Below are 11931 nucleotides of genomic sequence, written 5' to 3'. Positions count from 1 at the left end.
TTCCTGCAACTTCATTGGTGTCAAAGGTCACGTGACATCACTTCCTGATGTGACACCACTTCCTGTGAAGTCTTTGAATATGGCTTGCCGGCCCACAGGGTGATAAAAAGTTCGTGATCCGGCCCCACATTCAAAAAGGTTGGACATCCCTGTGTTAGACAATACTCTACGTCCATGGAGGACAGGAATAGAAACAACAGTGTTAAATTGCAACAAGGGAATTTAGAATGGCTATTAGGAAGAATTATTAGGAAGGCCACCACGATGAGAGTGGTCAAAATTTGGAATAGGTTACTCAGTTGTGGAATCTCCCTCCTTGGAAGTCTTTAAAAGCAGGTTAGATGAGTACTTGGTTTGGTAAAGACTGATCCTGGTTTGAGTAAGAGTTGTACTAGATGACCTCCTAAGGTCCCTTTCAGCCTTATCGTTCTGTGATTTTTATAAACCAGGTTCATGCAAGCATTCCACTGGGGTATAAAACTATATAGTATGTGAAAAGATTTAAGTTGGGTTAAAGATAGTTTTGTGTATTCTGACTAAAAAGATTACGAAATACACATTTGCTGCTGAGGTAAAAGTTAGTAGTTTTAAGTCAAGCTTACTTTTCTTAGTCACATAATGTAGCAGGTAACATATGTATAAGTTTGTATTTTGATGCAAACCATTTTTGTTGTTGTTTAAGTGGTCCATAAATATTAGCAATACTAAATTTTACTTATAAACTTGAATGTCCCAGACATTTATGTCCCAGACATTTTTTTGGAAGCTTAATGCTCACCTTTGAATCTTACCCATTGTTTGTGATTTAACATCACTTCTATATTGCAGATCGATTAAAACTAGCTTACAAGTATGAGATCTTTTATTATTTTACAAGTAATGCTGTCTGTCAAGTATTCGTAAGGAGATCTTTTCTCTCTAAAGTGTGTGTGGATCTCCACTTCTTGGACCGCTATGTTAACTGTTTTCCTCTCGAGTCTACTGTGACTTTTCTGACAGATATTTAACAGACACTACCCTGGCTTGTTAATGCCAAACCAGCCTGTAGTATGGTTGTAAGTGTTGTAGTCATGGTGGTGCAGGAAGTATGCAAAAAGAAAAGTGGCTTTGGATCAACTGTATAGTTGGGAAAGATATTAGAGAAGCTTGTGGGCACATTCTGCAGGTAATCAAATTAGCATGTAATGTGAATTTCAGTAATAACTTTTTAGAATAGAAATGACTATTTTTATTCTTGGCATCTGATTGAATTTCAGCTTCTTTTAATCAGGGAGTCCTTTTTATTTTTACTTCTATCTGCCATATGTTTTAATGTGGTGCCTTGACCATGTAAAATCTCTTTTTTTTTTTCTTTCCCTTCCACGTTTTTCTAAGTTGGAGATGTTAAATGTACATCCTCTAGGCCAGATCCAGCTTGCAGAAGTGGACATGGGTTCAGGGGATGGGCTGTGCTGCAGAACTTGGGGCCCCTGGGCCCTGAAGGACATGGCCTTTGCGCTTTGTTGCAGCATTTAGGACCCTTTGCTTTCCTTGAAGTGGGGAGGGGGGCAGCAAGGGCTGTCCTTGCTTGCCCTGTGGCTGCCCCCTGCTGCTGAACCCCTGCTGCCACAGCTTGTCCCTCCTGCTCCCCCCAGACCCCCTCTGTTGATGGTTGGCCCCACCGATATTGCCACTGCCCTTACAGATCTGGTCAAGGAGGTGCCCCAGGGTCCAAATCTGGCCCAAGGCCCAGGGTAAGTTTGGTACCCCTACTCTGTCCTCTTTTATGAATACCTTACTTCTGTTGAAGACATGCTGCAACTGTTGCAGGTCTGTGAGGCTCTTCCTCTGTTAGACATACTTTCCACTAAGGCTATGCCAAGCTTTGGTCGCTGATTCAGTTTGGTGGACATGGAACGCTGCAATGGTGGGGAAGATGGAGCGTCCTATAGGAGTGCAGGGGGGTGGTCCTCAGCACGCTTAGCAGCAGACCCAGAAATGGACCAGAAGCACTTCCAGACCACTTCTGGGTCTGCCAGGGCCCCTGCACCATGACCGTCCGGCTCCATGAGTGGTGCCTCCTTGATCTGGGGGGGCACCTGGGGTCCCCCCATGGCTGATCACCGAACCAGGGTGCTGCGGGGGGTGGGTTCTGCAGTGGGGCCAGGATGCCTCCGCAGCGGACCCACTTCCGGGTTCACCACCGAGCATGCAGGGGTCCCCCTGCGCTGCTGTGGGACGCTCCATCTGCCCCACCATCACAGCATTCACAAGCCGCGCCTGGTACCTCAAGGTATGTAGAAAAAACATTTAAAGCTGTGCCTATGGCTGAATCTCTGATTTTTCCGAATCAGCATCAAATCTTCAGATTCTGATTCGGCCAAAAAGAATCAGGACAGTGATCCGAATCAACGAATCGAATCACTGTCCCTGATTCAGGTCGAATCCAAATCCAACACAGCCTGTTTTGCACACCCCTACTTTCCACTGCTTGGATACGGACAAGTGCAGGGTGCTGCACTTGGGCAGTAGGAACCAGCAGCACACTTACACAATGGGGAACTCCCTACTTGAGAGCACGGAGGCAGAAAGAGATCTTGGAGTCATTATTGACTCCAAGATGAACATGGGCCGACAATGCGAGGTCATGGTTGGCAGGGCTAACCGGACCTTGTCGTGCATCCACAGGTGCATCTCGAGTAGAGCCAAGGAGGTGATCCTCCCCCTCTATGCGACGCTGGTCAGGCCACAGCTGGAGTATTGTGTCCAGTTCTGTGCGCCCCATTTCAAGAGGGATGTGGACAACATGGAGAGGGTCCAGAGGAGGGCCACCCGCATGATCCGGGGACAACAGGGCAGACCCTACAGTGAGAGACTGCGGGACCTGAACCTATTCAGCCTCCACAAGAGAAGGCTGAGGGGGGACCTGGTGACCGTCTATAGACTCACTAGGGGGGACCAGAAGGGTTTGGGGGAGACGCTGTTTCCCCTAGCGCCCGCTGGCATAACAAGGAGTAATGGGCACAAGTTGATGGAGAGGAGGTATAGATTGGACATCCGCAAAAACTACTTCACAGTTAGGGCGGCTAGGAGCTGGAACCAACTTCCAAGGGAAGTGGTGCTGGCCCCTACCCTGGGGGTCTTTAAGAAGAGGCTGGATGCCTACCTGGCTGGACTCATTTGAGTCCCGTTTCTTGTTTTGGGGTTTTGTTGTTCTCCTGCCCTGGCGGGGGGTCGGGCTAGAAGATCTACTAGGTCCCTTCCAACCCTAAATCTATGAAACTATGAATCTTAGTAACTAATAAGTCAGGCAAACTTATAGTCAGCTAACTTGGAATTTTCTCTTTTGCAGAAATTCTCGATGAAGGTGACAGTGACTCAGAAACGGACCAAGATGCTCGAAGCAGTGAGGCAGATGAAGATGAGGAAGAAGAGGAAGATGAAGAAGGTAGGATTTTAAGTATAGCAAATTTGATTTAATTTTGTTAGACCAAGAAGAAATAGCATATAGCAAGTTATGATCTGAAACAACAAATATTGCCATTTAAAGGGATTTTTTGCATGTGTACGTTTGAACTATTGGCATGTCCAAAAGATCCTATATGTGTAAACCGAGAAGCAGAAAAAACAACTTTTTAAAGAATTCTTTTAAGTATTTGGGGTATATGTGCTGTATCTGAACTTTTAAAGTTGCATTTAAAATTCACACTCATATTTTCTGTTCAACTAAAAATGTGATTTAATGACAGAATAATATAGCAATGCTCTGAATAACATATACTTGTTCTTCACTCCAGTCAGTCAATCATACAGGTCTACATATTTTTGTAAAAATATTTTATGCTACTCCTGAAGGGTAGTGATGAATGAGGAGAACTTTTTACATGGCCACTTTTAAAGTGGGCACAACCTAACAGGGAAACCAAGAATATTATTTGTAGTGTGTAGTAGTACCATTTTTCCTTGAATCCAAGGCAAGGTTTTGTTTTGGGGGTTTTTCCCATTCAGTGTTAGGGAGGGGGAACCTCATGTTAGACTTGTGTACTGATCTGGGCAGGTGGCTCCTTGTGGCTTCAACTCTTGACTCCAGCCCTGACCCTGGGGGGAGTGCAACGGAGGCTATAAGGTCTAGGCCCTGGCCTGGAGCACAGGGGTGGCTGGAGCTGGAGTCCTCTGCCTCAAGGCAGTGATGGTGGGGGGGCTATCACAGGGTGGGGGCAAGTGATTGGGCAGGCAGGATCATGGAGGAAAACGGGGCAGGTTGTCTGCCTCCCTCACCACAGGTTGCCCCAATACTTGCCCCATGCTTCTGCTTTCTCTGCTGCAGCATTTGGGAGGGGAGCAAATTTAAGATAACCCTCCCATAATTAGATGTTATACATGGAAAATTTTAACAAATTTATGGTTTTTCATACATAGAATCTAATTATTCAGGGGTCATCTTAAATTCAAAGTCATCTTGGATTCAGGTAAATACAGTATGTCACAGAATCATATTTTTAAACAAAATGTCAGTCACAAGCTGAAGAAGATGGCAATTCAGAGAAACCTGTCATCACTTGTATTGCATACTAGCAGATTTTTAAGGGCACTCCCATATGAAGTAGGATGTTAATTGCTTTTAAGGCCGCTATTTTGACCTTTTTAACTCTGTTCCTGTGAATGACATAAAAATATCCTTTGCACTACTTTGATCCAGCTTCTTGTGAAATTGCTGGTTCTGGCATAAACTCTGTAGCTGGGTGTAGCAACTACTGTGATTAATCTATTAATATATTTAATATTAAAAATATATTTAAGAATGTAGACCTGGAATTTTCAAATCCTGGTTCAAGTGGAAATGGCAAAAAGTGAAATTTAAAAAAGACTTCATAAAAGGTAACTGTTCACCTAGTTATCCCTGAGCCTTTAAAGGAAGTTGTCCATAAAATGTACTTAGTGGTATAATCTTTAATGCAGCTAGGTCTCTTTATCTTAGTATGTGTATTAATGTAAAATATGAATAATGTAAAAGTGGCACTGTTTGGCTTCTGTCCTTTTATCCATCCACAAGTACGGGAGTTCTGTACAAATCTACAATACCTACCTAAATGCCCCTAAAATTAGTCTGTGCATGGGGTATTATTACATAATGAACTATACACTTAGTAAAGGTACAATATCTGTATGTTAGAATGTATGCATCTGCTTTACTTTCTATATGTATTTCATAACATACTCATTTGTTTTTTCTTCCAGGACAAAAAGTGACTATCCATGACAAAACAGAAATTAACTTGGTCTCCTTTCGTCGTACAATTTATCTTGCTATTCAGTCAAGGTAAAAATGGCAAAAGCATATTGCGAACTGATGCATTTGAATTTAGTCTGTTGATTAAAGGTTGGCAATAGCTTTCTTATTAGCATGCAGTCGTATAAAACAAATTCAAGTGTTTTATACAGGGCCAGTACAGCAATTAAAGTTAATGTTCTGGTGAGGGTGATTACATTCTCTGCGCTTGATGGAAGTTGATGAAAGCACATTCATAGAACTTCTGAGTGATGAAGGAGGGGTATGTATGATGGAAATAGTGTGTTATCTTTAGAACTTTTTTGGAGCTCTGTGGACCTCTGAGGGTATGACTGCATTTAGAAAACTTAATTTTGCAGGTGAAGACTTCTAAAATGTGACACTTACCAAACTTCTGCTATATAATGCTGGTACAGATCAGGGAAAATCCAGATGGTACTCTTACAGAGTCTGTCTACAAACTCTGACCCATGTGACTGAACTGAGAGTGGGCTGTGAAGATACTCAAAATTATATTAGTACATGCTTCTTGGCTAACTGGAACTCTGAAATGCCATATGCTTACACATATGTGAGGCTTCTTAAGCATTGTTCTGTTATTGTATGGGGGGGAAGGAAATTAGAAGTAGTGCATCTCACATCACCTAATTCTGATAACAGAATAAAACATTGCTTACAATACATCGTGTGGATCTGTGATCCCCTTATTTCTTACATGAGAAATGAAGTAGTGAAGATAGTTTATATTTAAGTTATTACTGGGTTTCTGAGTTAATACCTTATTGAGATAAATGGAAGCAGTTCATGCCTTCTCAAAGATATTGATGCAAGTCTGCTTGCAGACTCCTCTTCACCCTAATTACATTTGGCTCACGTTTTGTAGGTTTTCTTTGCAACCATAACAGCTGGTGGCTTACTTAAATTAAATCTATGTGTCTAGATATCATGATAGCAGCTTTTGTAGAGAAGTTTTGGTTACAGCATCCGGGCACATGATGAGTGTTTCTGAGGTCTGAATGTAGTGTTTATGTTTTTATATTTTACAGGAGGAGAACAAACAAACTTATGTTTGTTTTTGTTACTAGGCTTTGCATGATGTAAGAGTAATAATGACTCACGGATGGGAGTTATCTTATTTTTGGTCCATCTGCAGCATTTATTGGCTTTGGATTAGGTTGTTAAATAAAAAAAAAAAAACCATTTGAAAAGATTTTAGTTTTAAGAATACTTTTTTAAAGGAAGATATTACATATTTCACACTGCTTAATTAAGTGAGAGAGGAAAAAGGAGAATTTTAAATCAAAAGTATCATCTGTGGTTTAAAGAGGATTGAATTCCCTTCTCTTTCCCATTCCACCATTTTTTATATTTTGTATATAGATTTTTCTCCAGTTGCCTTTATTTTATGAAAAGGAATTTAAAGCTAACCTTGTTGACGTAGCTGAACAGTAACAAGTCCGTAGAATCAGAAAATTAGGATTGAAAGGGAACTCAGGAGGTAATCTAGTCCACCCCGTGCTCAAAGCAGGACTGTCCCCAACTAGATCATCCCAGCCAAGGCTTTGTCTACCTGGGTCTTTAAAAACCTCCAAGGATGGAGATTCTACAGCCTTTCTGGGTAAAACACTGGAACAAGTTACTACCCTCCTGGTGGAAAAAAATTTCCTAATATATAACCTAAACCTCCCTTTTTGCAACTTGAGACAATTACTCCTTGTTCTGTCACCTGCCACCACTAAAAACAGTCTAGTTCCATCCTCTTCGGAACCTCCCTTCAGGTAGTTGAAGGCTGTTATCAAATCCCCCATTAGTCTTCTCCAGACTAAATAAGCCCAGTTCCCTCAGCCTCTCCTCAGAAGTTATGTGCCCCAGCTCCCTAGCCATTTTCATTGCCCTCTGCTCCACTCTTCCCCAATTTGTTTACAACCCTGCTGTAGTAGGGTCCCAAAACTTGACACACTACTCCAGATGTGGCTTCACCAGTGCCAAAGAGAGGAAGAATCACTTCCCTTGATCTGCTGGCAATACTCCTATTTATGGCCCCATATGCCATTAGCTGTCTTTGCAACAAGAGAACACTTGGCTCATATTCAGCTTATTGTCCACTGTAACTCTAGGTGCTTTTCTGCAGAGCTGCTGCCTTTCCAGTTGGTCCCCCAGGCTTTACCAATGCAAGGGATTGTTCTGTCCTAAGTATAGGACTTGTCCTTATTGAACATCATGAGATTTCTTTTGGTCCAATCCTCCAATTTGTCAAGGTTTATCTGAATCCTAGCCCTCCAGTGTATTTACTACTCCCCCTCCCCACCCCACAGCTTGCTGAGTGTGCAATCCGTCCCATCTTTCAAGTCATTGATGAAGATATTGAACAAAACCAGCCCCAGGACTGACCCCTGGGGCATTCCACTTGATACTGGTTGCCAGCTAGACATTGAGCCATTGATTTACTACCCTCTGAGCCTGACAATCCAGCCAATTTTGTTATCTACCTTACAGTCCGTTCATCCATCCCATACTTCCTTAGCTCGCTTGCAAGAATGTTGTGGGAGACCATATACGGTTTAAATTACACCAGGACTGTCCAACTTTGACAGAGCTAGTGGCCACAAACTGCATGGCCCATGTACTACTGAGACAAGTTTCTGGGATTTCACTTCCCCCCTAGCTGCCCACATAGCCCCAGTGCATAGCTCCCCAGAATTAGGCCCCTAACCATGAAGGCAGTCCTGGTAGTATGTGATCCCTCCTCCCCATAGTGCATTGGCAGTGGACCACCCTTAGCCCCTCCTTCCCCCCATATGGCAACATTGATTTCTGCCAGTGGTACAGGCCACCCTGACCTGCCATGTGGCAGTGAGAGAGTCTGTTGCAAGGGCCTGTGAGCAGCATGCTAGCCACCAGTTGAACAGTCCTGAATTAGATGATGGTTTCTTAGAATGACAAATATCATTGTGTACAATTACATAATTCCTATCAGTCTTGTTTTGGAAAGTGTTTTTAATGCAGTGTGTACTACACAGTATGAAATGGATGTGAGTAGTAAATGCTTTTTTCCCTTTGCAGTTTGGACTTTGAGGAATGTGCTCACAAATTGCTGAAGATGGATTTTCCTGAGAGTCAGACTGTAAGCTTTTCTTTTTATTCCTTTTTCATTCCTGTGGGGGGCGGGGGGAATATAATTTGATTGTTAAACATTTAACTAAAATGTTTATTGTAGCACCTAGGATTTTGATCCTATTGTTGTCCGTCATCTGAACAAATATAAAAGGGATAAATTACAGTAGAGAACCAATCATTATGGCAAATAGCATGACAACTGATTGTTGTGGTTTCAGTTCCTTGTGTACTGATTCAGAAAGTTGGGTGCAGTTCCCCTTTTCCACTGAGTTTGTTGACTTACCATGTGGTGTCATTCTAGTTCTAGATGCATTTATTATACTGCAGTGATTCTCCGCCAGGGTTCTGGGGCACCCTAGGTTTCCACAAGATCATTTTGAAAGGTGCTGTGAAGAGTCAGGAGATGAGTACAGGTTTAGGTTCCTTCCTGCCTGGCTGGTACCCCACCTTCGTTGCCCAACCCCTCTGCAAGGAAAAAGCACTGTAATAATATTTTTTTTTAAATGGGTGCTGTGCAGTTCACAAAAGTTATGGAAGGGTACCTGAAGTGAAACAAAAGGGGCTTCAGTCTAAAAAGATTGAAGACTGCTGAACATTGTTTGTCAAAGATGACTGATATATGATTGTAAAGCAGATACAGTTCTGGAAACTAGAGAAATGTCTGTGAAAGAAAGACTTCGAATGTTTGGCAGTTGACTTCTTTGACTTTTTCTCTTGGGTGAGACATTTAACAAAGTAACTATAAGACCACAAATCCTACTCTGTTTTGTTGGCATGCTAAGAATCAAGGTTTTATTATTTTCATGGATTTGGTTGAGCAATATTATGTATTGTATTAAGCAATCATCTCCAGTATTGCTGTTTTGCTGTAATCTTGGGGATTACATTACTAAGCATTTGTCCGTAGTTACTGCATTTAAGAGATTTCTCATTGGTATGCTTGCAAGACAGGGTCATTGCTGTTTGACTAAGATTTAAACGAGATCCTTGAGCAGTTGACAGGATCCAAATATTCATCTAACTTCTGAAGCAAGTCTTTTATTTATTGATAAACTCATTCCTCTCCTGTCTCAATCTTCATAATCACAAATTGTAGACCTTTCTTTTTGGCTCGCTATTGTGCTTGTAATCTTTTGACATACTCTGATCCAAAAAATGCAAAAGCTCGTCTTTATCAATGCAGTACCAATTATGGAGGGGGAAAGAAATCAGTACGCTTTTTGGAAAAACTGATAAATATTATAATTAGAAACTGTTTGGCCTATTGTGCTTTCATTTCTGCCACTATTTCTTTACAAAGGTATCTTTAATAAAAAGAAGAGTCTTAAGAAGGCATCTGATCCTTCTGTCTGTTTTACTCTCTGACCCATTCATTCTTTATGTGTGAAATGATTCAGAAGTGACTAGGTGTGATCCTAGTCCCACAAAACAGTTGCTTTCAACTTCATTCATTTGTGGATCCCTAAAAAAAATGTTGTATGGAGGTGCCAGATCCCTTCGGAAATTTCAAATGAAAGTGTAGACCCCTTTGTACTGTAAGTACGGGTATTCACATACTTTTCATCAGTCATCTTTCATGGACCCCTTATACAGCCTGCAGACCCCCAAATGCACAGGTTGAAAACCACTGCATAGAAGATTAGGATTTCCAATGAGATGTAAGGAGAATTCTGCAGGAAAAGATGTTTTTCAGGCTTCATACTTTCTCTGGATCAGATTCTACAATCTACAATATGGTGTGCGGGTTGTTACACCACTCGGAGTTGATTGCCTCCTAGTGCAGGGATCGGCACCCCCTGGCACATGCCAATTAGTGGTGCACAGATATGTTTTCCTTAGCATGCCAGGACCTGTGAAAGGAAATTATTTTAAAAAATGTTTTTTAAGTTGCTGCTCTGGACTTTCCAGAGAAGCCACAGGTCCCAACACTGGCAGGCACCAGGGGCAGAGTCAGGGAGAACACAGGCAGGGATGCCCAGCCCAGTCCTCGGAGAGAGCTGTGGGTGGCTGGGACTGGAGCCTGGGCAGGCGCTGCACAGGACTGCTGCGCTGGAGACTCCCAGTGGGTGGATGTGCCCCGGGCGCTCCAGGCAGGGTCTGGGCAGCACAGGGAGAAAGATGGTGTGGAGGGGGAGAGGCACTACAGGCAGAATGACTCAGCCAGCCCCTTGGGAAGGCAGGGCTGGGCAGGAAGCAGGGGGCTTGTTCCAGGGCTTTGCAGGCTTGGACCACAGAGGCTGGCAGAAATGAGGTGCCGGCCCAGCCTGACTTTGCACAGCTCTCAAGGAATGGGGCGCAGCCACCCTGCCCATGAGGGGATGCCACTTGGCCAGGGCAGGACACGGGGCTCAGGGAGCTTCTGGCTCAGCCTTCTCAGCGCTGACCCCATCTGACTCCAGCACTCTTTCCTGCTTAGGCAGGGGGTCAGACTCGATCTGTTGAGGTCCCTTCTGCTGGGCACAGCACAAGTATGACAGAGACACTCCCAGTGCAAGGGCTCCCACAGCTGTGCCTGTGCACAGGGAGGCCAAGTCCAGAGTCGGGAGCTCCCTGAGCGCACCATCCTACCCTGGCCAAGCAGCATCCGCTCACAGGCAGGGCAGCCGTGCCCTATCCCCACAGAGCTCCAGAAGTCGGACCAGCCTGGTCTGGCCACGGCACCTCCCCCTGCTACTTCCTGCGCTGCCCACACTGCCCCGAGCACCTGGCTGCAGTGTTTGGTGCCCCAGTGCTGCCCCTGTCTGGGTGGGATAGGGCGTCTGCCTGCCTGAGCCCTGGCCAGGCCCACCCTCCCAGCCTTGGGCCTGGGCTTCACCCACTCCAGGACTGTGGAGGAGTGGTAGGAGACATTGGCAGCGAGGGATACACCCTCTTTCTCTCTCTTCTTTAGTCATCTTTTTTTCTCTTTCTCCTTTTTCTTTCACCCTCTCCTCTTTTTCTTTCTTTTTCTCTCTCTTACCATAAAATGCTTAACAAAAAAGAATACACAAAAACCAAGGTAATATATGAAGTTTTATTTATTGTCACCAGGTTTAGAATTTTTAAAAAAGCTGTATGGTATTTACCATACAAAGTAACATTTATGATTATTAACTATATTAATATGTAATTTATATGTATATGTAATAAATATGTAATTTATCCTACCATGTAACCCCTTCTGCCCCAGTTTTGTTTTTCTGGCATACCAGCACTCTGGCACCTTACAAAGTAGACTTTACTATTTTTTTGGCATTCTGGCCAAAAACATTGCCCACCCCTGCCCTAGTGCTTCCCCAACCATTTCTACAGTGTTTAAAGTACCAGAATTAAACAGGTATAAATACCTATTAATCACCTGATTGGCAAGACATGATAGGCATCATCTTACAAAAAAAACTTCTAAAAAATAACTCTGTTTTTACAAACTTCAGACACTAAAAAACAAGCCTTTTACAAAGTCTGGTTTATAAATTTGAGTTGTCATAGATTTCATAGACATTAGGGCTAGAAGGGACCTCGGAAGGTCATCGAGTGCAGCTCCCTGCCCAAAGGGCAGGAAGTCA

At 43.3% G+C, this 11931-nt stretch overlaps 1 protein-coding gene across 3 annotated transcripts in view; it reads left to right on the top strand.

Annotated features, from left to right (window-relative positions):
• The window catches only part of CWC22 (CWC22 spliceosome associated protein homolog), a 116261-nt gene that overhangs the window by 50488 nt on the left and 53842 nt on the right, over positions 1 to 11931 (top strand). For all 3 annotated transcript variants that reach the window (XM_019523037.1, XM_019523036.1, XM_019523038.1), the window contains 3 exons: positions 3332 to 3427; positions 5218 to 5299; positions 8333 to 8393. In XM_019523037.1, coding sequence (XP_019378582.1) covers positions 3332 to 3427; positions 5218 to 5299; positions 8333 to 8393 — 239 coding nt within the window. The remainder of the gene's footprint in view (positions 1 to 3331; positions 3428 to 5217; positions 5300 to 8332; positions 8394 to 11931) is intronic.

The sequence above is a fragment of the Gavialis gangeticus genome, unplaced genomic scaffold (assembly GCF_001723915.1).
Source record: "Gavialis gangeticus isolate Ggan-Ray unplaced genomic scaffold, GavGan_comp1, whole genome shotgun sequence".
Classification (NCBI taxonomy): domain Eukaryota; kingdom Metazoa; phylum Chordata; order Crocodylia; family Gavialidae; genus Gavialis; species Gavialis gangeticus.
This window is presented reverse-complemented; position numbering and strand designations above follow the sequence as displayed.